We start from the raw sequence: 24,686 nt of genomic DNA on the forward strand, positions 1-24,686 counted from the left end.
TGCCAAGCCACACCCACCAGCCAAGCCACGCCCGCCAACCAATCAGGATGAGTATGCAAATTACCCCAACAAAGATGGTGGCTAATTTGCATATCAAGACAGTGTAGAAAGAAGCCAAGAGCTGCAGAAGGGAGCAAAGCTTCGGAGAAGCAAGCAAGCCCTGGGGAGGAGAAGGGAGGAATGGAGGCAGGGCCGGGGCGAAGGGAGGAGAGTGGGAAGGGGGACAAGGGAGGAGCGGAGGCGGTGCGGGGTAGAGTGCAGCAGGAAACCCTATTGCAGGATTTTTCCTGCAACGGGAACGCTAGTCCTATATAATAAAAGGCTAATATGCAAATTGTCTCCTTGACCAGGAGTTCGACCAGCAGGCAGGCCGGCCAACTGCTCATGTCCCCTCCCCCTGGCCAGGCTTGCCAGACCCCACCCATGCACGAATTCATGCACTGGGCCTCTAATACGTGTGTGTGTGTATACTGAGTGGCCAGATTATTATGTGTTCAGAGATCATAATAATCTGGCCACTCAGTGTAATCTGTCATGGAAGACATTGCATAGATCACTGGCTTTCCACCTTGTATCTGTGTCTTCATGACCTCATTGGTAACTCAATGCCTCGTAGTACTAGAACACCACTTCTGGCACTTATTAGTGCAGAACCAACTTCTGGTATTAACTTTTATGTAGTTTTTGTACAGTATGAGCTGCTATAACAAAGAGACCCTGAAACACAGTAGCTGAAAATAGAGAGATATTATGTTTTCCTCATGTAACAACAGTCTAGAGGTGTGTGGTTCAGGGCTGGTAAAGTGGCTTTGCTTTAATTAAATCATGGCTTCCATCTCTGGGTTCAAAGTAACTCCTTTAGTTCCAGCCATTGTATCTACATCCCAGGCTATAGGAAACAGTGTAGTGCCCAAAGGGGCATACACCCCTCCCTTTTAAGGGCTGTGAGTGTGGTGGTTATCACATCCATTCATATCCCACACTTCCGGCAACTGCTCATCTGTGCTCCCTCACTGTGGTTTTGTTACTTGGAGAATGTCATATCAATGGAATCATATAGTGTGTAACTTTGTTGTTGTTGTTAATCCTCACCAGACCCATTGATTTTTAGAGAGAGTGTAAGGGAGGGGGAGAGACACACAGAGAGAAACATCGATGTGAGAGAGACACATCGATTGGTTGCCTCCCATGGCCAGGGATTGAGCCTGCAACCATGCCCTTGACTGGAGTCAAACCTGGAACCCTTCAGTCTGCAGGCCAATGCTCTATCCACTGAGCAAAATGGGCTAGGGCTGAAACTACAGGTTTTATTGCTGAATAGTGTTCAATGGTGAGGATGGACCACAGTTTGTTTAACCACTCATCTATGGAGGGACATTTTGATTTTTCTAGTTTTTGGCTATTGCAAATAAGGCCCCTATAAACAACCATGTGCATTTTGTGTGACTTAGTCTGTTCAAAATCCTCTCTGGCTTCCCAAGTAACTTAGAATAAAATCTGATGTAAGCACAAGGGGACCTGGGTGGGCCCCAAACACTACACCCTGCAAGCATTGGGAAACCATATGGTTGAAACACTGTACCCATTCTTTTTTTGTGTGTGTGTGTGTGTGTACCCATTCTTGAGATGCTCTCACTATGGGAACCCAGGCAGTACTGCCTGAGTTCACATTCTGCCTCTTTCTCTTACAAGCTATGTGACCTTGGGCAAATTCCTTAACCTCTGTGTGTTTCAGTTTCCTCATCTGTAAAATAGGATAATGATAATACACCTCCCTTACTGGGCTGTTGTGAGGATTAAGTGATTTAACATGTCAAAAGTGCATGGAACAGCCCCTTGCACATAAGTGCTTGACAAAAAATATGATCACTATTTCATTATTGGCTTAGGAAGTTTAATTGGGCCTAGAAGACCCTTCTAGGAAGTTTGAATTTTATTCTGTTAACTAGAGGCCCGGTGCATGAAAATTCATGCACTGGAGGCAGGGCAGTCCCTCAGCCCAGCCTACCCCTTGTCACAGTCCTGGAGCCCTCAGGGGCAAGAGGTGACCCGGTGATCAGGGGAAGGTGATGCCCCATCACACCTCTGCTGCTGCCACTGCCAGTAACACAAGCCTCAGCCAGCCCTGGTTACCTGAGCCTCAGGCAGCCCTGGGCGGCTGGGGGGCTGAGGGGACTGGGGATTCCGGAGGCAGGCGCGCCTGCCGCCCTGGCTGGGCTGAGGGGACTGGGTGCTGCATCATGTGGCTGTGGGTGCTGCCATCTTTGAGGGCATGGCAGTCAATTAGCATATTCCCTCCTTATTGGCTGTGGGCACCGCCATCTTTGCAACTGTGTGAGGGTCAATTAGCATATCCCCTCTTTATTAGATAGGATTACAGAGCGGGGTTGAGCTGGTGGGTGAGAGACAGGAAGGAGAGGGGACCTGTTTGGAGACTGTTGGAATAATACAGAACAGCTCTCAGAGTGATGGGGAAGAGCCTGTTTAAAGTTTTTTTTCAAGAAGATGAGTAGGAGTGTTCAGGGGGACAGCAAGTGCAGGAATTTTGGAGGAATTTTGCTAAAAAGAGGAGCAAAGGACAGCAACAGGTAGAGAATGTGGGGCCAAAAGAATTAAAATACTTTTTCCCTCTTTCTTTCTCTCTTTTTTTCAAAAATAGGTTAAATTAAAACCTAGGAATGATTCACTAGATGATAAAATTAACGATGAAATCCTCAAGAGGAAAATCCCAAAAGTTGTCAAGGGATGGGAGCCAGTGTAAAAATGGCAGGATTTGTCTTGGACCAGAAGCAGAGTGCTCGGTACTAGAATTATTCTCCCTTTACTGATGGGGAGATAATTTTCCCGAGGCCAGACGGCTGGACCGCGGGCTTGAACCATGAACCACCGGGCTTCGGAGCGTCCAGAAACTCCAAGGGCGGGGCGGGAACAACAGCGGAGGCGGGCCTACCGGCGGGGGGCGGGGCATCTGCCTTTGCCGGGTTACGATTGGCTAGGAGGCGGGACCTGGTGTTAGAACGAGGGGCGGGACTTGTTTGGGAAGAGGCCCCAGATGGTGGACTTTGGACAGCCGCCCCGTGACCTTCCACGACCGCCCAACCTGAAGGGTTTTACCGCACCGCGGGCATGAAAAACGGGCTGGACTCGGGAGGCCCGAAACAAGGGCCTGCAATGTGGGGCCAATGGAAGACCACGGAAGGTGGGCCCGAGTGGGTCTTGGCAAATGGCAGACGCCGATGGGCGTGGCCTCCTGTACAGAAGGTCGTGAGGCTTGCACTGCGAACCAATGAAAAGCGAGAAAAGGCGGGGCCTGTGTACAAGGCGGCCAGTAGCGACCGAGGTCTTATAGGAACTGCTTAGGTCCCGAAGCGTGGCTACGACTCTGCGCACGCGCGAGTGGCCATACTACTTGGCGCTGCCGGCCAGCTTGGGTGAAAGGGACGCGGCCGTTCGCCTGGATCACGTGACCAGAAGGTGCGCTGAATTCCTGTGAAGTCATTTCTTGTAGGTGAAGGTTGAAGTGCTCCGGAGGTTGGAGAAACATCCTGATGTGACCTGACCTCGGGGTTGGGGTCAGGCTGGCGCTCGCTCGGGGGCGGGGCCTGGCTAGACCGGTGGGGCTCCGCACTGGGGCTGAGATTCTGCACTTTGACGTAAAAGGTAGGCGATTCATGGAGAAGTAGGTAAGCGGGAAAAAAAGGGTTTGAAGCCATTGTAGTTGCATTGACCTGTAGTCGCCTAGTCTGGGGGTGTTGGCAACCTAGCGTGGCAAGGGGCTCGGTCTGGATCCCGAGAGGCGTGGCCGGCTCTTGAGGGGCGTGGCTTCTGACCACGCTCAGCACGTAAGGGGCGTGGCCATGCAGAAACTCCGGAGGAGGGGCGTGGCCCGGGATCCGTGCGAGAGACGGGGCGTGCCGTCCTCTGCATAATTGATCTCTGCGTTCTGGCCCTGGAACTGCCCTTTCTCCTTTAGGTGTCACCATAAGGAGATGTCCACGGCCGCCGCCCCTGCGGGGAGCTTCTTCCCCTCCTTCCAGCTCCTGGTCTGCGGGACGCTAGTGGCTGCCGTGCTGGGTGCCGCGCATCGCCTGGGGCTTTTCTGTCGGTTGATGCACAAGGTGCGGGGGCACCGATGGGAGGCGAGTTGGGGGCAGCCAAAGGAAGACCTAGCGAGGGACTGTCAGGAGAGTCTTTCCAGGGCCCTACCCCATACCAAGCCCTGGACTTTGCCTTGTGAGAGGTAATTGGGAAGTTACAGCTGCCAGGGCACTCAACACTCCATCCACCTCCTTCCCCAGGGGGCTCGAGTCCTTTTCCCTGAACACGGGGGGGGGGGGGGGGGGGGGGGAGGGGGGGGGGCGGGTTGGGGTCATTGCTACTGCTAGGAAGGCAAGCACAGTTGCTCTCTGCTGAGCTCTGTGTTTCAGAGTGATTATCTCATGTACCCAACATGCCCCAGAATAGATGTCCTTGTTTCTGTCTGCATTTTCCTCAGAGAAAACTGAGGCTCAGAGAGGTTGTGTGGGTAGCTTGCCTCAAATGACCTCTTTGGGGAAAAGCTTGACCTGTCTCTGAACTACTTGGCACCTCAGAAATTTACCCCTTCCCCAGATTCCTTCCCCAATCTTTCCTAGCCTGGAGCAACCTTGATCTCTTCCCAGAACTTCCTCTTTTAGACAGAAGCAGCACCCCTGGCCTTGAGGACTTGTGGAGCTTTAAGGCAAAGGGCTGTTGGTGTTTGGGGTTGTGTGGAAGCTGGGCTGGGAGCCCGCTCCCACTGCCAGGCATTTGGTGGCTGGCAGCTGGTCAGCTGGGCCTGGCCCAGGAGTGGGAGGGAATCTGGCAGTCTGGAGTCAACAGTCAGGCTGCCAGGCCCTGATATTGGAGGACAGGCAGTTCTGGAGTCACAGCTGATAACTCCTGCCTGTGCTTTTGGCCACACTTCCCTGGGTGTTCTAGATCCACCTTCCCCCGCTCTCCCTGATTCTCCCAACATCTCTGGGAGGACAGTGTAACAGAGCAGGGTGCTTAACAATGTTGATTTTCTGGGACTTTGAATCTTGCTTGGGCAAGTCTTGGTCCCCTTAGCTGTAAAAGGATATACAGTTGACCCTTGACTAACATGGGTCCTCTTATGTGCAGATTTTTTTTCAATACATACAGAATACAGTAAATGTGCTTTTTCTTCCTTTGACTTTCTTTTTCTCTTCTTTTTCTAAATATATTTTTATTATTTCAGAGAGGAAGAGAGAGGGAGAGAGGAATAGAAACATCAATGATGAGAAAGAATAATTGATTGGCTGCCTCCTGCACACCCCACACAGGGGGTCGAGTCCACAACTTGGACTTGTGCCCTGACTGGGAATGAAACCGTGACTTCCTGGTTCATAGGTCAACTCTCAACTACTGAGCCACGCCAGCTGGGCTTTCTTAGGATTTTCTTAATAATGTCATTTTTCCTCCTAGCTTATTTTATTGTAAGAATACAGCATAATCTACATATAACCTATGATATATGTGTTAATCAACTGTTTATATTATTGATAAGACTTCCGGTTAATAGGCTATTAGCAGTTAAGTTTTGGGGGAGTCAGAAGTTATTAGTGAATTTTTGACTCTAACCCCTGTGTTGTTCAAGGGTCAACTGTAATGACATGAGGATGGGAAGATGATGTGCCTTCCCCACATCTCTCTGGCCCTGCTCCCTCCCTCCTTCCTGAGTGTGGGGATCACCCCTCTGCCCACCTGCCCTGGTGCCCTTGCCCTGGCTCTTGACAGTCTTCCTCTTCTGCTTCATGGGCTTAGGTGGACAAGGTGAGCATCCGGCATGGTGGGGAGAGCGTGGCAGCTGTGCTGAGGGCTCATGGTGTGAAGTTCCTCTTCACACTAGTTGGTGGGCATATTTCCCCGCTGCTGGTGGCCTGTGAGAAGCTGGGCATCCGCGTGGTGGACACGCGCCATGAAGTCACAGCCGTGTTTGCTGCTGATGCTGTGGCCCGCCTGACTGGTGAGGGCAGAGCAGAGAGGGCTGGGGGCTGGGATGGGGGATCTTTGAGGGGCAGGGTTTTCTTTGGGGGGTGGCCATAGGCTGGGCATGGGTGCAGAGGGTGACAGGGTCTATGTTCCAGGAACGGTGGGCGTGGTGGCAGTGACGGCAGGCCCTGGCCTGACCAACACAGTGACAGCAGTGAAGAATGCCCAGATAGCCCAGTCCCCAGTACTGCTTCTGGGGGGGGCCGCCAGTACTCTGCTGCAGGTACCCTGCCCTCAGGAGGTGGTGGGGGCTCCCGGGAGGTTTGAAGGGCTCCTACCGCATAACTCCCTTGAACCCGTTTCCACCAGCACCGGGGCGCACTCCAGGCCATTGATCAGATGTCCTTGTTCCGGCCACTCTGCAAGTTTTGTGCTTCTGTGCACAGGGTGCGGGACATCATGCCCACGCTGAGGACTGCAATGGCTGCTGCCCAGTCAGGCACCCCAGGTAGGTGGTAGAGGGCTGGGTAGTGGTCAGGTCCTAGGACCTGGGGGTTAGGGAAGTCCAGCAAGCTCAGTGTCCTCCCTGCTCCCGCAGGCCCTGTGTTTGTGGAGCTGCCCATCGATGTGCTGTATCCCTACTTCATGGTCCAGAAGGAGATGGTGCCAGCCAAGCCACCCAAGGGCCTCATGGGTCGAGCAGTTCATTGGTGGGTAGCCCCACTCCTACCATGACTTCTTCCTTCTCCTGCAACCTTTTGCCAGCATTTATCCCTCTTTGAGCCATTTATTGATTTGCACATTAATGGAGAGGAACCAATCATGGGAAGAGAATTCTAGGTGGAGGGTATAGCATATGCAAAGGTCCTAAGGCAGGAATGAACTTGGTGGGTTGGGAAAGCAAGGTGGCCTGTGGCAGCAGCAGGTGAGCAAAGAGGAGAGGGGGCAGGGGCTAAGTTTAGAGCAGCCAGCATGGCTTACTGGGAGTGCCTGCAGTTTTATTTTTAATTCGAGGTCCATTAAGAAGCATTGCAGGGCCTTAATCAGAGGTGTGGGGTACCCTGATTCAGGCTTTTATTATGTTTCTCTGGCTGTTTGGAGAATGGACTGTGGTTGGGTGGAAGGTGGGAAGCCAGGGGGAGGTGTGGTTGTGCCCAGGATGAGAGGTGATGATGGCTTGGATCTGGGTAGTGGCTGTAGGATGCAGAGACATGCATGGATCACTTATGAGTACCTGGAGAAAGGGACTGGAGTGGGTCCCTGCAGGCCTGTGACATGGGCACAGCTGACTCTGGGGCTTTGAGTGGCAAGTGGCTAGGATCTTGGAGAGAGCAGGGTAGTGGGGCTGGTCTGGGACAAACCTGAAGGGTTTAAAAGAGCTAAGGAGTTTGAGGGGCACTTCCTTCAGTTGAGCAGATAAAGGGGGTAGGGGCACAGCTCAAGCGGAGGTGTGCGAAAGGGTCCATTTTTGGTCACCACTAGGGGGGTGAAACTGCCCAGGACGAGGAAGAATCAATTCTCCTGCCCCACCCCGCCTCTTTGCCTGTCCGTGCCCCTGCTCCTTCCAGTCCTCCTTTATATATTTAGCAAGTGCGCTATGTGCCATGTATCAGGATGAACATGGGTGACAGTAAACAAGACAGACAAGTTCCTGAACCCTGGGCATGGGAGATGCACCTTGAGGGACAGTTCAAGGAGTAGCGGTTTTATTCCAGGTCTCTTATAACAACCCTTCGAATTAAGGTATTTTACTGAATGACTTGCATGAAGTCATCCAGCTTGTTAATGGCACACGAGGATTCAGCCTGGAGGAGCCTTCAGCGCTTTACCCACAGAGCTATGTGCCGTCTCTAATGAGTGAAATGGAAGTCCAGAAACATGGGTTCAGATCCTAGGACTGCCGCTAACTAGCTGTGTTAACTTGAGCAAATGGTTAAACCATTTCCCCACATTTTTATTGAGATATAATTGACAGACAGCACTCTAAGTTGGTGTACAGCATAATAATTTGACTTCCATATAATGTGATTAAACCTTTCTTGGCTTCAGCTTCCTCATCTGTAAAATGGGTGAACGTTGTCTGCTTTTCTTTCTTGACTAAGCGTCTGTGAAGAATAAAATGAGATAGTTTTGATAGTGCAAATGCTGAAATCTAAAAGAATTAACCATTATTATCCTATACTTAAGGTGCAGTGCATGGATTCGTGCACCGGTGGGGTCCCTTGGCCTGGCTTGCGTTCTCTTTTTTATTTATTTATTTTTTTGGTGTAGCAAAGGTGGAGATTTATTGAAGAACAAGTACGGACTCCCACGTGGGGAGAGGGAAGAGTCCCACAGAATGGACTCCCAAAGAGAGAGGGGAAAAGGGTCCCCCTGCATTCTCTTGTAATCTGGGACCCCTTGGGGTATGTCAGAGAGCTGGTTTTGGCCTGGTCCCTGCAGGCTGGGCTGAGGGACCCCACCGGTGCACAAATCTATGCACCAGGCCTCTAGTATGCATATAAGGTCTTTGGTTAATCTCTCCCTGCCCTCCCCTCTCAGCTCTTTTCTCTGAGATTCATCAGTCTGTTCCATTTTTCCAGGCCTGCATTGAGTGTCTGCCCCCTGGTGGTCAGTACAGGTCATAGCTTAGGCTTTTATATATATACTAGAGGCCTGGTGCATGAAGTTTGTGCACAGGGGTGTGTCCCTCAGCACAGCCTGCACCCTCTCCAATCTGGGACATCCCCCTCACAATCCAGGACTCCCAACCGTTAGCCTGCCTGCCTGCCTGCCTGCCTGATTGCCCCTAACTGCTTCTGCCTGCCAGCCTGATCACCCCCTAATCACTCCCTTGCCAGCCTGATTGACGCCTAACTGCTCCCCTGCCTGCCTGGTCACCCCTAACTGCCCTTCCCTGCTGGCCTGGTCACCCCTAACTGTCCTCCCTTGCAGGCCTGGTCGCCCCCAACTGCCCTCCCCTGCTGGCCTGGTCCCCCCCCCCACCCCCCCAACAGCCCTAACCTGCAGGCCTTGTCCTTCCCAACTGCCCTCTCCTGCAGGCCTGGTCCCCCCCCAACTGCCCTCCCCTGCAGGTGAGGTTGTCCCTACTGCCCTCCACTGCTGGCCTACTTGCCCCTAACTGCCCTCCCCTACAGGCCTGGTTGCCCCCAAGTGCCCTCCCCTACAGGCCTGGTCCCCCCCCAACTGCCCTCCCCTGCAGGCCTGGTCACCCCAACTTCCCTCCCCTGCAGGCCTGGTTGCTCCCAACTGCCCTCCCCTGCAGGTCTGGGTCCCCCGCAACTGCCTTCCCCTGCAGGTCTGGTCCCTCCCAACTGCCCTCCCCTGCTGGCCTGATTGCCCACAACTGCCCTCCCCTGCAGGCCATCTTGTGGCGGCCATCTTTGACCACATGGGGGTGGCCATCATGTGTGTTGGAGTGACAGTCAATTTGCATATTAGGCGTTTATTAGATAGGACTAGAGGCCCGATGCACGAAGATTTGTGCAAGAATGGGCCTTTCTTTCCCTGGCCGGAGCTGCCTTTCCGCTCCGGCCCAGAGCCGCCTTTCTGCCTTCCCATGCTGCCCAGAGGCCCCACCCCAGGCCACTCAGCGCCTGTGTATGCAAATTAACCTGCTATCTTTGTTGGGTTAATTTGCATACTCCTGATTGGCTGGTGGGCATCATGAAGGTACAGTCAATTAGCATGTTACTCTTTTATTAGGTAGACTAGAGGCCTGGTGTACAAAATTCGTACACTGGGTGGGATATCCCTCGCCTAGCCTGCACCCTCTCCAATCTGGGACCCCTTGGGGGATGTCTGCCCTGTGGGATCGGGCCTAAACTGGCAGTCGGATATCCCTCTCACAATCGGGACTGCTGGCTCCTAACTGCCCGCCTGCCTGCCTGCCTGATTGCCCCTAACCGCTTCTGCCTGCCAGCCTGATCACCTCTAACTGCTACCCTGCTGGCCTGATTAACACCTAACTGCTCCCCTGCCAGCCCGATCGCTCCCAACTGCCCTCCCCTGCTGGCCTGATCTCACCCCCAACTGCTCTCCCCTGCTGGCCTGGTTGCCCCCAACAGCCCTTCCCTGCAAGCCTGGTCCCCCCCAACTGCCCTCCCCTGCCAGCCTGATCTCGCCCCCACTGCTCTCCTCTGCTGGCCAATTTGGTTCTGATTGGTCGGTTTCTATGCCAGTCAGCATCAAAAGCTCTGCCTCCTAGGCAGCCATTGGCTCCTCACAGTTCACCCGGATTTGGTTCTGATTCGTTGGTTTCTATGCCAGTCAGCGTCAAAAGCTCCACCTCCTAGGCAGCTGTTGGCTTCTCACACTTCACCCAGATTTGGTTCTGATTGGTTGGTTTCTATGCCAGTTAGCATCTCTGGGCCAATCAATGGGGCCTGATCAGAAAGGCGGGGCTGATCAGCAACCCCAGTGGAGGCCTGGAGAGAAATGGAAGTGTGGCTGCTGGAGAGAAAGAGGCAAGTGCTGATCAATAGCTGCCACAGAGGCTACAGATCAGACACTGCTTCTTTCTTCAGGTCTCTCTCTGGGTCTGATTTGCAGCCCCCTCAGCAGTCAGTGCTGGGTTGCCACTGAAGCCCAACTCTGACTGCAGGGCTGATTTCTGGTTGGTTGAGCCTCCGGTCATGATGGACCCAGGGTTTTTATATATTAGGATAGATAATAAAAGCCTAATATGCTAAGTGTCCATTCGTCTGATTGTCCATTCAACCAATCAAAGCGTAATATGGTAATGATACGCTAAGGCCGCTCAGTTGCTCGCTATGATGTGCACTGACCACCAGGGGGCAGACAGATGACCAGTTGACCAGTCGCTATGACATGCACTGACCACCAGGGGTCAGATGCTCCAACCAGTAGGTTAGCTTGTTGCTGGGGTCCGGCCAATCAGGAATGAGTGAGATAGGCCGAGCATGCACTGGAGCCCTCCTGTGGTCCCTCCTCGGCTGGCCAACCTCCTGTGTCCCTCCCTGACCCCGATCGTGCACAGGTAGTCATGCACAGGTGGGGTTCCTCAGCCTGGCCTGTGCCTTCTTGCAATCCAGGACCCCTTGGGGGATGTCAGAAAGCTGGTTTCGGCCCAATGGCAGAACAACCGGTTGCTGTGACATGCATTGACCACCAGGGGGCAGATACTCAATGTAGGAGCTTCCCCCTGGTGTTAGTGCACTCCCACAGGAGGGGGCACTGCTCAGCCAGAAGTTGGGCTTATGGCTGGTGAGCACAGTGGCAGTGGCGGGAGCCTCTCCCGCCTCCGCAGCAGTGCTAAGGATGTCCAACTGATGGCTTAGGCGGGGAGCGGGTCTAAGCTGTCAGTTGGACATCGCCCGAGGGCTCCCGGACTGTGAGAGGGCTCAGGCCAGGCTGAGGGACCCCCCTGAGTGTACGAATTTCGTGCACCAGACCTCTAGTTTTAAATAAGAACAGGGCTGAATCCATTGTCATGTCAGGTGAAAGGCAAGTTGTCTCCTATCCTTCCTGCAACATGGTTAGGGAACCAGAAATAGAGAGTGGGGTTCAGTGGTCCTAACACATAGGAAATGGTCAGTAGTCATATCTGGGAGGCAGAAGTTTTAAGCAGTTCTGTTCTGTGGCCCCGACAGCCTCTTTGCTCCCTGGCCTCATAGTCCCCTCCACCTCCCCTCCTCTCAGGCTTCCCTCCTCAGCTCCCTGCCAGGCTGGCTTTTGCCTTTTCTTTCCATGTTGGGGGTCTCCATGGTTCCTTCTTGGCCTCTTATTCTCTGCAGTCTTGACTCCAAAGAGAAACAGAAGCTTCCCGTTCCGACTGCTTCCTGTCAACACCCATGTATCTGGTTTTGGCTGGATTGGGTGTTCTTAAGGGCAGGGCTGAGCAGGATTAATCTGTGTATCTCCAGAGCCCTACATGGGGCTTCATGGACAGCCAGGGCCCTGTGACCCAACGAGTAAGGAGACAGAAAAGGGGATGTCAGAAGCTAGAGAAAGGCAAGCGTCCTGATGATGTGAATAGCTCCACTGATGGAGGGTTTTGCAAAGTGCTTTATATCCTGAATGGATAGTTCACTGAACCTTGGGAGGGAGGATTCCTTTTACATTTTACAGAGCAGTATGCTCAGAAAAGTTATGTCATTTGGCCAAAGTCACACAGCTAGGAAGCGGCAGAGCCACCTCTGCCTAACCCTGTAGCTGTGGCCCTCATCCTGGCACTCCATGCCTGTGTCACTTGTTTCTGAGGGTCTGTGTCAGGTTGAAGTGGTCATCGGAAGCTTCCGAGGGGAAACTGGCTGTTAGAGACTTGATCACTGGGGTTTGTCCATGGGCCATTGCTCGACCACACCTGTGCCTGTCCAACTTCCCTCCTTCAGCTCCTGGAACCTCAGTGATGAATCCTGGTAACCACTCTTTCCTTTCCTCTTCACAGGTACTTAGAGAATTACCTGGCCAATCTCTTTGCAGGAGCCTGGGAGCCTCGGCCCGAAGGGCCCCTGCCTCTGGACATCCCCCAGGCATCCCCCCAGCAGGTAAATTGCCTCTCTTTCCTGGCCGAGGACCCCACCTGGCAGGACAGCCTATCCCTGAGTCAGTATTGGGGCTTTGATCTTGGGGGCTAATGGTGACTCAGGGTCGGCTCTTTGAGCTCCACCTCTTGCCCCAGGTTCAGCGCTGTGTGGAGATCTTGAGTCGGGCCAAAAGGCCCCTTGTGGTGCTGGGGAGCCAGGCCCTACTGCCCCCGACACCTGCCAGCAAGCTTCGGTGAGAAGCCTCAGCCCTGCCTTTACTATCACATTCCTGGTCCCTGGTCCCCTGGTGCCTTGTGGGGACTGGCAGGCCTGTGGCCACACTCACTTCTGTTTACCTGGACCTGCAGGGCTGCCGTGGAGACTCTGGGTGTCCCCTGCTTTCTGGGCGGGATGGCACGGGGGCTGCTGGGCCGAAACCACCCCCTGCACATCCGGCAGAACCGCAGTGCCGCCCTGAAGAAGGCAGACGTTGTTCTCCTGGCAGGTGGGCTTCAGCCTCCACCCCCACTCTTCCCTTTCCCCCACTCCAGGATGCCCCCTACCCTGTGATCCTGCCCCTCCTAATCTGGCACTCACTGGCCCTACCGCTTCCCCTTTCAAGGTTTTTGAATTTGAATTTCACCTGAACTCTTGCCAGGTTGTAGTTGTGTGCTGATCCAGCTTTGTGCAAAGGAGGACACACAGATAGTGGGCTCTGTGGGACTTTCTGCACAGCATTTGCATTTGTACACGTTAGACAGCATTTATACTTTATACAGCATGTACACATACGGCATATACATTTCCACATAAAGTGCTTTGAAGCCGGCCGGACACATAATACTTATATCAGTTAGCTATTGCTGTGTAATACCATTCCAAAAGTCAGTGGCTTAAAATGCAATTCTTATTTCTCAAGACCCACCAACAGGTAAGGTGGTAGTTTTTCTGGTTTCGGCAGGGCTCATTCAGGAGTCTGCGGTTGGGGCAGCAGGAGGGCAGCTGTGCCCATCTAGGCTGGGCTGGCTCAGATACTTGGGGGTTGGCTGGGGCCGTAGCTGGGTTGGCGTGGCCTCAGCTAGGATTCTGAGTGCTCACTCTTCTCTACCTCCTCCTCCATGTTCCTCATCATCCAGCAGGCTGGCTTGGGCTGGTTCACTTGTCGGAGGATGAGAAACGTAGGGCGGGGGGAGCAAGGTTATTTAAATGAGAGTGTGGAAGCTGCAAGGCTTATGGAAGCCTGGTCTCAGGAACGCATGCCAGCACTCCTGACACATTCTGCTGGCCAGAGCACATCCCGAGGCTGGTCCAGGTTTAAGGGCTGGGGAGCTACAAAGTCGTCACAGGTGGCATGGGTCCATGGAGAGGTGAAGAACGGGTACCCTTTTCTATTCAGTCTGCTATGGTGGATTAAATTAGGTGGTGGGCATCCCCCAGGACACTGGCCCTCCATCCACTGTTCCCCTATCTCCCACCCCTAGGAGTTGTGTGTGACTTCCGTCTGTCCTATGGCCGTGTCCTCAGCCGAAGCAGCAAGATCATCATTGTCAACCGTAACCGGAAAGAAATGTTGATCAACTCAGACATGTTCTGGAAGCCCCAGGAAGCTGTGCAGGGTGAGCCCCTAACGCCCCACATACGTGCTCCTGGGCCTTCTCCTGGCCTCTGCTGCAGCTGGCTCGAGCTGGGTTATGGGTTCTGGACCTTGCCAGAGGGAGCACCCAGTCAGCCAGAGCCATAGATTTGGCTTTCAGATTGATGAGTGCTTCTGGATGAACACATGGTGGGTGTGCACCAGAGGGGAGGCCTGGGAATGTGCATGTGGTCGTGTCCCCTGCTGCAAATCCTCTCATGCTGCCTGCTGCTGTTAGGACAGAGAGCTCACTCCTTGGCCCCTGAGGTCTCTGTCATCCTGTCATAACCTCAACCCCTGATCAGTCCTCTCCCCTGGCCTTTCTGTGTCCTGCTTTGCCCATCGTTGAAGGACATCGACTTCCCTGCAGTGGTGGTGACAGGGAACTCTGCCAAGCAGAGAAGTGGCGGTTCATTCATGTTTGGGAAGGCCCACTGTAGCAGTTGGGTGGGCAGCGAGTTGGAGGGGCCAGGCGGTGCCAAGGGGCCTGTTAAACTGGGTCAGGACAGAAATGACAAGGCCTGGATCGAGGATGGACAGGGCAAGAGAAACTCAACTTCTCTGAGCCTCGAGGTGATTATTTCTGAATGCAGATGATGAAAAGCACACCATCACCAGCTCGTATATTTGCTCACAAGCACTCTGTGTGCCCGGGTTGTAGAGATGTACTTGGCAGATGGAGGTGTTTTCAGTGATATCTTTCAGAGGAAGAGCTGATAGGACCGAATGATCTGGGGTGTGATGGGGAGGCTGGCGATGAGGTTGGCTTGGGTTTCTAATCCACTTTGTCCTCCCTAAATCTTGTTTCTCCAGCCTTTCTCACCCTGGCTGCCCTAACCTGGTTCCCAGTATGTTTTCCCCGGTTTGCTCAAGGAGCGCCCCTGGCCTGCCTCCTTGCCTCCTGTTGGCTTGGGCCTCCTGTGCTGGAAGGGCAGGAGGCCACCTCTTTGCAGCTGTGCCCTCTTCCTTCCCCAGGAGATGTGGGCTCCTTTGTGTTGAAGCTGGTGGAGGGCCTCCAGGGCCAGACATGGGCCTCAGACTGGGCAGAGGAGCTTCGGCAAGCCGACCAGCAGAAGGAGAAGTCCTTTCGGTGGGGGCAGGTGGACATGGGTGGATGGAGGGTTCCCAGCAAGGTCTGCTCCTGGTCCTGCTGACCTGCACTGGTCCATTGCAGGGAGAAGGCGATGATGCCTGTATCCCAACACCTGAACCCGGTGCGGGTGCTGCAGCTGGTGGAAGAAACTTTGCCTGACAATTCGATTCTGGTGGTAGATGGCGGGGACTTTGTGGGCACTGCTGCCCACCTGGTGCAGCCCCGTGGCCCCCTGTGCTGGCTCGATCCTGGTAAGGAAGGGCCTACGCCTGGGGCAGCTTGTACCATCCAGTCCCCTTCACACCCACATGCTCTTGGTTCTCCTAGGGGCCTTCGGGACTCTGGGGGTTGGTGCAGGATTTGCACTTGGGGCCAAACTGTGCCGGCCAGATGCTGAGGTGAGTCAGAGCCTGGAGGCAGGAGGCTTGCTGTTTTTTTGGGCCATGAACAACCCCAACTATGTCCCGTCCCACCTCAGGTCTGGTGCCTGTTTGGGGATGGAGCTTTTGGGTACAGCCTCATCGAATTTGACACCTTTGTCAGACACAAGGTAACCGGCTGCCAGGTGAAGCCTGAGGTTCTGGGAGATGTCATCAGGGTGGGCTGGGCTGGGGAGGGGGTTGCTCCTGTCTGGCGGAGTCCTCTGGCTGGCCAAGCCTGGGGGCTGAATATTGTGGCCTGGCCTCATTCTCTCCCTGCAGATCCCAGTGATGGCCTTGATAGGGAATGATGCTGGCTGGACCCAGATTTCTCGGGAGCAGGTGCCCTCTTTGGGCAGCAATGTGGCCTGTGGCCTGGCCTACACTGGTGAGGGGCCTGGCATGGGGGAGGCTGTTCCTGGCTCGGCTGGGTGTATCTTTCTGGGCTGGCTGCCCGCCACCATCTGACTTGATCTCCCTTTTTAGATTATCACAAAGCAGCCATGGGTCTGGGGGCCCAGGGCTTGCTGCTCTCACGGGAGAATGAGGATCAGGTGGTTAAGGTGCTTCGTGATGCCCAGCAGCAGTGCCGAGATGGCCACCCAGTCGTCGTCAATATCCTCATTGGGAGGACAGACTTCCGCGATGGCTCCATTGCTGTGTAGGGCCTCGTGGGTGCCTTCCCACACCTGGACTGCTTAGCTGGTCTGGAGTCTCTTCCTTGCCTGCTCTGGGCTATCCCATGGGGCTCAGTGACCCCATAATCCTCCCTGAGGTCAGGGAGGGACTGGAGGGATCAGGGTTCAGAGAGGCTCCCTGGAAGTACAGGAGAGCTCTGGGGCCTTTCTCTTTGTGGTCCCAATTATGCCCTTTCTCTTTTTTTTCTTACACACTGAATAAACCACCTCTGGTCCACGTGGGCCCAAGTACTCATCCCAGAACCTGTGCATATGGATTTATTGTTCACAAAGTTGGAAGTGAGGGGAAGAGAGGGGTAGACAGAAGGGGACCCTACTATCCCACTGGAACTCTGGGACCCACTGGGCACCAGTACTGGGGATTTCAGGGTACTCAGCATTGTGAACCCTTTCCCCGCTCTGTGGTCCCTGAAAGAGCCCCACACGTCTGCTCCAGACGTGTCCATGCACACTCATCCTCTCACACACGCAGACACACACATGGAGGCAATAAATATGTTCCGTACCAAAGTGCCCCAGCCTGACACTTCAGGTGGGGCCCCTCCAAAAGGGAGGTCTTCTAAGTGCTCAATTTCTTCAAGGACGCTGAGGAAGAATTGGGGAGGGGAAGGGCCAAACTCTACGATCTCAATATGCTGGTTTGAGGCAATTGTGGGGTTTTCCCTGGGAGAGAGTGGGGAAACCCACTGTTTTTCTATAAGCCCAGGCTGCCCCTATCCAGCTGGAGCCCAGGTAGGGGCTGCTCTTGACCCCACCCCAAACCGCTTCCTTATAGTCCTTGGGCCCTCCCAAAGGGAGGGAGAAGCAGAGTGCAATGCTCAAAGCTAATACTGATTTGGTTGGCAGCAGCAAGAGGATTGACTGGGGGGGTGTCTCACCATCCCAGGGTGATGCTCACATTAACTGGTGTTGCCCCGGCCAAGGGGAGGCAAGAGAGGCCAGCCAGCAAGGGGGAGATGCTCTTGGTACTCAGAAAAGCTGGCCACAACAGCTGGTCCCCAAATTTTCAGTCCCTGGCCTTTGCAACCAGTACCCAAATGATTTAGCACTGGAAATGAGAAATGAAATCTCAGCATCTGCTGGCTGGTCGCTAGGCAACTCCCCAGCAATCAGGAGCTAGGCCTGAAAGACAGGTCTGGTCCCTTTCTATCTTTAGGGCACTGGCTTAGCAACCAGGAGCCCGGCCCTTAGTAACCGGGGTCCCGCCCCACCCGGCTCAGAGGCATACATTGATCTGCTTGGAAAGTTCTCTCTCTAGGTCCAGGATGAGGGCATCAAAGTCTTTGAGGTTCAGGTGCGCGTTGAAGGGCGCTTCGAAGTCATCCTCGAAGTCTGCGGCGCCCGTCGGCTCCCCTGCCTCCTCGTCTTCGCTGTCGCTGCCCGTCACGTGGTCGTAGTCGGGCCCGGAAAGGAAGTCCCGCCCACAGGGCAAAAAGTCCCTCCCGCAAACGCTCCAGTCGCCGGCGTAGCGGTTACTCGGAGGGCTCTCGGGGCCGCCCCGACCGCGGGGCCGAGTCACTACTTCAGGAGCCGCCAGCGGCAAGTGCAGCGGCGGCTGTTGTTTGGGCCGCAAGTACGGGGCAAGGTCCGTAGCCTCTGGGGACCTGCGGGGATCTGCAGAGGGAGAGGGAGGGCTTGTGATGACATTACGTAGAGGCGGCAGCCAGATCTCCGATTGGCTGTTTAGGTAACCAGCCAGATCGCGAGGTCTCTGATTGGCATGTTAAAAAAGCAGCGTCAAGCCTGGATTGGCTGGATCTGAACTGGTTGCTGAGGCAACCAGGCACTGGTTTACTCTGATGAGGAGGCGTGGTTTACTTGAGGCCCGAGAATCTGATTGGCTGCTAGAGAAAGCATTACTGCAGCAGCATGGCTAGGATTGGCGGCGTGGGCTGGGGGCGGACTCACCTGGCCAGGCCTGCAGCAGGTAGTGCAGGACTTCGATGTGTCGCTTGAAGTCCACTGTGTTGGCGAGGCCGGGGCCAGAGCTGCGGCTGCGGGGCCTGCCGGGGTCCTGGCGCGCCGGCAGCAGCACGGGGCCGAAGCACACAGCCAGGTTCTGCGCGGTCATGCGGTTGTGGGTGTGGAAGGAAGAGACGAGGCGCAGGTGGTCCAGGAGGAGTGTCAGCGTGGCCTGAGGAAAGAGGGTTGGGAGGGCATGAGGGAGCCTAAGGCGGCTCGGAATGGGAAAACTGAGGTTCAAGGTCTCACAGCTGGGAGATGACAGAGCTAAGACTTAACCATCAGGTATTAGTATTATGATCCCATTTTGCTGGAGGGGAGACCAAAGGTCACAGCTTTGGAATGACAAAGCTTGGACTTGAACCCATTTCTCTGTGTGTTAGGCAGGGTTGATATTAATCCCATTTTATAGACGAGGGTATTGAGGCACAGAGAGGGTCTGGACTTGTCCAGGATCCTGTAGCCAAGAACTCCCTTGTGCATTTTTGATATATCCTGGCTGTGCAACTGTGGGTAACTCACTCAACTGCTTTGGACCTCGCTTTGCACTTTTATGAAGTGGGGATACCAATAGCTCCTACTTAATGATGCCACAAGCTCGTGGCCATACGGCCCAGGCATGGGTGAAACGTTCTACTAATGTCAGCCCACTCCTTGTCCTACCCACTCCCACCCATGCCCAACTCACCCTCTCGACATCTGGCAGGCAGCTGAGGAGCCCACGGGTACCCTCAGCGCTGTGGGGAGCCCTGCTTGGGGGCCCTCGGGCCATGGCTTCCAGCACCACTTGATAGAGGGGCTGGGTGATGAGTGGTGTGGGCAACTCTCGAAGATAATCCTTGAGGATGCCTGTGGACACAGGGCCCACTCTGGTCAGGGCAACCCTGGCTTCTGGAGGGGTCAGCTGGGGCTGAGAGGAGGGAAGAGGAGGAGGACAGGTGCAGGAAGGTGAAAACAACGCCATACAGAAGAGGTGAGGTCCCAGAGGGGCCACAGGGACTGCCATGAGGTGAGGGTTGAATGAGGAGCTGGCAGGGGAGGGGAAGAGGCATGCTGACCAGTGATGACATTGATATCGGGGTACAGGTCTTCAGAGAGGCAGACTGCTGCACTGTCCCGCTCAAAGGCATCCCGAAGCTCTTTCTTCACAGCTGCTGAGCCGCATAGACGGTATAGCCCCACTACCTAGGTGTGGGAGCAGAGAGGGAATGCCTTTTTGCTGGGGCTACAGATTGATCAGGGCTCGGTGGGGTGGGGTCTGGAGTTCTGGGCCAGGGTAGCAGTAGGCTGAGAAGTTGGGGGCTAGCAGTAGCCTCATTGGCTGCCTTCCTGCTCCTCTGACACCTGTCATGGGGTCCCTACCTGGCTGCCTGGACAACCTGGATCTGTAAATCCTCTGCTTCTATCACTTGTCCTGGTACCCACATCCTTTGACTCAGGAACCTCTGACTCCTTTTCAGTTCACTTGTCACCTCCTCTGGGATGCCTTCCCTGACTACCCAGCAGGTGCGGTCCTGCTCTAAGCTTTCCCAGCTTCTTCAGTCTTATCTCAGCCACAGTGTTATATTTGTACGTTATTATTGGAGTCATGTCTTTCTGTCAGGAGACTCTGAGCTCCAGAAGGGCTGGGATCCGGTGTCACTACTTGGGTGGATGACCCATAGGTTTGGGACTGAGTGCCATGGTCTAGGGCCGTGGTCGGCAAACTGCGGCTCGTGAGCCACATGCGGCTCTTTGGCCCTTTGAGTGTGGCTCATCCACAAAATACCACGGCCTGGGCGAGTCTATTTTGAAGAAGTGGCGTTAGAAGAAGTTTAAGTTTAAAAAATTTGGCTCTCAAAAAAAATTTCAATCGCTGTACTGTTGATATTTGGCTCTGTGGACTAATGAGTTTGCCGACCACTGGGCTAGGGGAACCTCCTGCCCTCGTCTAGGCTGGGTTTGGAGCTAGGAGTATCCCAGGGAGGGTCGGGAGGAAGTCCTTGCCTCAGTATATAGGGCGTCCTGGGGAATGGATGTGGGGTCTGGGGGCTAGTTGGGGTGGGGATGAGGGGCTCACCCGCAGCCCTCGGCGCTCGATCTGCCCAACACACTTCTGAATGATAAGGGGCACCTGGCCCGGGGGCTGCTCCCTCTCCACCAGCAGCCGAAGGGGCAGCCCAAAGACACGGGGCTCAGCTGCGTTGGGTGCTTCCTGCTGCTCCGACAGGGTCAGCTTGGCATACAGCAGCCCCTGAGGCTCCAGGCGCACAGCCAGCTGCTGGGCCTGGCACCCTAAAGACACAGAGGGACTTAAGTGGGGTCTGCCCTCTTAGGCTCCTGCGCCCTGGCCTCCTACTCCAAGCCACACCCCCACCCTGGGCTTAGTGTCCTGGGCGCCCTGGGCACTCTGGGAGAAGTGCTGAATCCTGTACCCTACCGATCCTCCCCCCCGCAGCCAGGCATCCTACCTCGGAAAACCGTGGGCAGCAGCACAGTGCCCTGGGCACAGGGCCGGTGCCTCCGCACACAAGGGTCCCACACCAGCACCAGGGCTCGCAGCAGCCGGGCAGCCTCGAGTTCCAGGTGGAAGGTGTGGTCCAGCTGCAGGAAGTCTGGCCCTCCGCGCAGCGGCCCGGTTCGGGCTCTGGCCACTCCATCCACCTGGAGCAGGCAGCAGAGGTCTCTCGGGGTGGCCCCAGGCGCGGGCCGCAGCCCCCCCAGTCCGTACAGGTGCAGGCTGAGGCGGCCCCAGAGTGCGGTGGGGGGCGCCCGGGCCGCTGGGCCCACCTCATACGGCTGGAAGGCGGTAGGCGACGGGGGCCCTGCTGGGCGCTCCGGTGAGTCACCATCACTGAGGTACCCAGCCCGCAGGCCCCGAGAGCCCCCGGCCACTGCTGCCCGCCCAGGGGCCCCTACACTGCTGTCCAGGTGGTAACGGCTGATGACGGAGCCAGCGGGGGCGGCCCGCTCACGCTCGCGCTCCCGGCCAGCCCGGGTGCTCCGCAGGCTCAGGCGGCGCCGCAGCTCCGGCAGCTTCTTCATTTTCATGGAGAGGCGTCTGGCGGGGCCCGGGGACTTAGTTCGAGAGGCTTTGGTTGGGGAGTTGGAAGGGGCCACACCTGTGGGAACATCAGAGTTCAGCAACCTGGGCTTGGCATGGGGCTGAGGCCTGTGGTCACCTTGGGGAGCTAGGGTGGGGGTAGGGGGGTGGGTAAGGCTGTGCTCACCTTGTGGGGCCACACCCTCTGGCTCAGCTAAGCCTGGCTGTGGCCCTGGGGTCTCAGGTGCCAGGGGTCTGGGGTCCTCCTCAGGGATGGGGTTGTACCAGATCTCGCCTGCAGGCTCCCCACTGCCAGGTGCCCCAGGCCCCAAACTGGCCTCCTCTGGGGGCTTGGCCCCGCCCAGTACCCATCTTCGGCTGCTGGGCTCCAGGCTCTGCAGGTAGGCCCCCCGTGAGGGACTTCGAGATGCCTCAGGGCTGGGGGGCCCCTCTGCTCCAGCCTGGGACCCTTCGAGGGCCTGGGGCTCTGGCTCTGGAGGGCTGGGCTCCAGGCGTTGGGCTGGGTGGCCTGTTGGAGAGCAAGGGAGTCAGGCCCAGGCCCTCATCCCCCCAAAGAACCGCCCCAGCCCAGGCTCTTCCCCCAGCAGGGGCTGGGCTGTTCGGAATGGGATTGGTTGCCAGTTTAGAGTCCACCCCATCTTAGTCCCCGAGGTCCCTAACGTCCCTCTGCCTCTGGCCTCAGGGTCCTCTGGTGGGGCTCTGTGTTCCTGGCTGATTCTCCACCCCTCTCATGGAGCCTTGCCCCTGTCGCTTCTTTCTCATGGGTGGCTTAGGGCAAGTCACTTCCCATCTCGGAGCCCCAGTGTGTCCGGTGACACGGGGGATTTGATGCTCTTTCAGGGGGGCTTCAGGGAGCTGGGCGCGGGGACCACTTCCTAGGCCCCCATGTGGTGGTCAAGCACACAGTGGCTTGCTTGCTCAGAAGACAGGAGCGTGACCTCGAGCTCAGGGTTCTCCTTTCCCGCAGCATGTTACCCCCCCCCCCCCCAAGTCTGTCTTCCAAATTCTGCCCCTCCCGGGAGCGGGCCATCTCTCAGCCCAGACCAGAAGCCGGTCAGTGCCTTGGCGCCTCCCTCTGCTCCACTCTCCCCTCCGGCATCCCAGGCTGTTTCCTGTGTGTGTTTGTGCGTGGGCACCAGTCCCATCTCTCTGCTCTGGGAATCTTTGGGAAGGGCTGGTGGGGAGGTCCGATCCAGAAGTCATCTGGTCTCCCTCCTTAACTCCTTCCTTCCTCGGACTTCCTGTCCCAGGCAGCTCCCATTTCTTTTAGGTCTCGTCTTGCTGCCTGCAGACTCCCTCCTCCCCTCACCCCCGACTTCTGCCCACCCGACTTCTGCCCACAGGACTCTCTCCCGGCTCTCTATTAGGAGCATGATCCGAAGAGCTGTTTCAGTCACTTCACCAATCCTGGGCAAGTTACCCAACTGCGGCGTGCCTCAGTTTCCCCATCTGTATCAAGGGGACAGTTGCCTGGGGCTGCTGAAGGTGGATGCAGCTGCAGTCACTGGTTAATAATAGGTGGGAGGGGTGAGGGGCGCCTACTAGGATTGAGGCGCCAGGTCTCCCTCCTGCAGAAGTGCGCTCCCCATCTCCTATCTCGGGTCTCCAGGGCTCCGAGTGCCCCTTGTCCTGACTGGGCTCAGTGTCCCAGCTCCCAGCTCCTCCTCAGCGCCTCCTCTCTCCAGGCGCACCGCATCGGCCCATTTCCTGTCAGGGGCGAGGCCCCCTCCCGGGCCTCCCAAGGAGCCCGCAGCGCTGGCATCCAGCGCTGGGCGCACATAACGGTCCGCGCCCCTCTCCCCCCAGCCCCTTCCTTCCAGGGCCCCTGCCCGTCCCGATCCCTCACCCCAGCCCGCAGCGGGCTCCGCCGGGCTCCCCTGTCCCCTCAGCAGCCTCTCCTTGGGCCCGGGACCCCCTCCAGGCCGGGCGGTGCTCGGCGCCCCTCCTTCGTCCCCTGTCCCGCTCACCGCGCTCCTTGGCATCCGACTTTTTCCGGGGAAGTTTCTCCCGGCCCCGCAGGCGGGAGAAGGTTTTCCTGAGCAGCGGCTCAGCCATGCTGGGGCCCCGGCCGGGCCGAGTGCGAGCCCTGGGTCCGGCCGCGCCGCCCCCCGCCCGCCCGCCCCACCCGGGCAGTCGCGCCCCGCCCGCCTCCCGCCCTGCGCCGGCAGGAAGCGCATTCCGGGAATGCTTGGCCCAAACTTTTTCTTTCCCCTTCCCGCGGCCTGAGCGGGCGATGCTGGGAGTTGTAGTCGCCCCGGCCGGGAGGGGTGAGAAGGAGGACTCTGGGCTACCTCCCTGGGCTCCAACTCCGACATCTATCGCGGCGCGGCCCGGGGCCCCAGTCCTCCCTCTTTCCCCCTCTCCCTTGGTGATCGCTAATTCTCTTGGTTTTATCTCCAAAACGCATCCTGCACGTGACCTTTCTACTCCCCCATATACTGCTCTAACCTGTTGCAAACTCTTCCTTAGTCTCCTGGATGCCACAGTGCCTCCCTCCTCCTTCTCCACCTAATTCTTTCTCCTCCCCAGTTCCAGTTCCTACTGCTGCTTAACAAACAATCCCCAAACGCAGTGGCGTAAAACAGCCATTGTATGATGCTCACAGACGTGGTGGGTCAGGAGTTGGGGCAGGGCAGAGCTGACACCGATTGCCTCTGCCCCTTGGTTGGAAAGACGTTGAGGTGAATCATCTGGAGGCATGTTCACTCCCAGGTCTTGCAACTGGTACCAGCTGTGGACTGGGTCACCTACAGGGGCCTCTCGTCCCAGGAGGTATGCAGGCTTCTTACACAGCCATCCAGGGCTCCAAAAGTGAACAAGGCCGTTGCTGTGTTACCTTTCCTGACCCACCCACCCTCGAGTATCACACTGTGCCACTCTGGCACCAGATTCAAGGGGAAGGGACATAGACGCCATCTCTCTCAGTGGGTGATGTGTCAAGGTGACCTTGTGCAAGAGGATGTGGGATGAGAGAGATTATTGGGATGGTTTTGGAAAAGTTAACTCCCCTCATCCCTACATTCCATTCTCCACACAGCACCCAGAGTGGACTTAAAAAGCTGAAATCTGATCATGGCACACCTCTGCTGAACAGTCTTCTTGTGACTGCTCACCCCACCTAGAATAAAATCCAGATCCCCACGAATAAAATCCAGTTCCAACAAAACTTCTGTCTTCATCTCCTTTGGTGTCCCCAGCACTCACCTCAGCCTCCTCTCTGGGACTCCTTCACAAACTATTCCTGCCCCAGGCCCTTTGTACATGCAGTTTCCTCTGCCTCAGAAACCTTGGTGGTTCTTTTAAAAAAATGTATTTTCATTGATTTCAGAGAGGAAGGGAGAGAGAGATAGAAACATCAACGATGAGAGAGAATAATT

At 56.0% G+C, this 24,686-nt stretch overlaps 2 protein-coding genes across 10 annotated transcripts; one reads left to right on the forward strand and one right to left on the reverse strand.

The window, feature by feature from the left end:
• The first annotated feature begins 3,398 nt into the window (after positions 1-3,398).
• ILVBL (ilvB acetolactate synthase like) lies at positions 3,399-16,539 on the forward strand. 5 transcript variants are annotated; one of them, XM_028134469.2, is made up of 16 exons: positions 3,399-3,474; positions 3,974-4,118; positions 5,806-6,007; positions 6,129-6,256; positions 6,343-6,481; positions 6,572-6,683; positions 12,383-12,482; positions 12,617-12,714; positions 12,830-12,966; positions 13,943-14,077; positions 15,070-15,184; positions 15,269-15,438; positions 15,515-15,585; positions 15,666-15,737; positions 15,889-15,994; positions 16,093-16,539. In XM_028134469.2, the coding sequence occupies exons 2-16, from the start codon at positions 3,990-3,992 to the stop codon at positions 16,269-16,271; spliced, it is 1,893 nt and encodes a 630-aa protein (XP_027990270.2). In that variant the 5' UTR covers positions 3,399-3,474; positions 3,974-3,989; the 3' UTR covers positions 16,272-16,539. The 5 variants fall into 5 exon arrangements, with proteins under 5 accessions (XP_027990270.2, XP_027990272.2, XP_027990273.2 ...); XM_028134471.2 differs by having other exon boundaries at positions 3,428-3,504; XM_028134472.2 differs by lacking the exon at positions 3,399-3,474 and adding an exon at positions 3,483-3,660.
• Positions 7,671-23,413, reverse strand: SYDE1 (synapse defective Rho GTPase homolog 1). 5 transcript variants are annotated; one of them, XM_054717327.1, is made up of 9 exons: positions 23,277-23,413; positions 21,476-21,817; positions 20,717-21,367; positions 20,326-20,540; positions 19,325-19,451; positions 18,955-19,115; positions 18,213-18,438; positions 17,533-17,918; positions 7,956-8,078 (listed from the first exon to the last, which is right to left on the reverse strand). In XM_054717327.1, exons 1-9 carry the CDS (start codon positions 23,362-23,364, stop codon positions 8,028-8,030), a joined length of 2,247 nt encoding a protein of 748 aa, XP_054573302.1. In that variant the 5' UTR covers positions 23,365-23,413; the 3' UTR covers positions 7,956-8,027. The 5 variants fall into 5 exon arrangements, with proteins under 5 accessions (XP_054573305.1, XP_054573302.1, XP_054573304.1 ...); XM_054717328.1 differs by lacking the exon at positions 7,956-8,078 and adding an exon at positions 16,547-17,352; XM_054717329.1 differs by lacking the exon at positions 17,533-17,918 and having other exon boundaries at positions 8,017-8,078.
• Positions 23,414-24,686: the final 1,273 nt, after the last annotated feature.

The sequence above is a fragment of the Eptesicus fuscus genome, chromosome 6, assembly GCF_027574615.1.
Source record: "Eptesicus fuscus isolate TK198812 chromosome 6, DD_ASM_mEF_20220401, whole genome shotgun sequence".
NCBI classification, from domain to species: Eukaryota; Metazoa; Chordata; class Mammalia; order Chiroptera; family Vespertilionidae; genus Eptesicus; species Eptesicus fuscus.

What these genes read in the sequence shown, in the direction of transcription:
- ILVBL (XM_028134469.2), top strand. Translation starts at nt 3,990, where the DNA reads ATGTCCACGGCCGCCGCCCCTGCGGGGAGCTTCTTCCCCTCCTTCCAG. An exon ending in CCGCCAGTACTCTGCTGCAG is followed by an intron (nt 6,257 to 6,342) that starts GTACCCTGCCCT and finishes CGTTTCCACCAG; the next exon opens with CACCGGGGCGCACTCCAGGC. An exon ending in CTGTGGCCTGGCCTACACTG is followed by an intron (nt 15,995 to 16,092) that starts GTGAGGGGCCTG and finishes CTCCCTTTTTAG; the next exon opens with ATTATCACAAAGCAGCCATG.
- SYDE1 (XM_054717327.1), bottom strand. Translation starts at nt 23,364, where the DNA reads ATGGCTGAGCCGCTGCTCAGGAAAACCTTCTCCCGCCTGCGGGGCCGG. An exon ending in GTCGGATGCCAAGGAGCGCG is followed by an intron (nt 21,818 to 23,276) that starts GTGAGCGGGACA and finishes GCTCTCCAACAG; the next exon opens with GCCACCCAGCCCAACGCCTG. An exon ending in TCGAGCGCCGAGGGCTGCGG is followed by an intron (nt 19,452 to 20,325) that starts GTGAGCCCCTCA and finishes TCCCACACCTAG; the next exon opens with GTAGTGGGGCTATACCGTCT.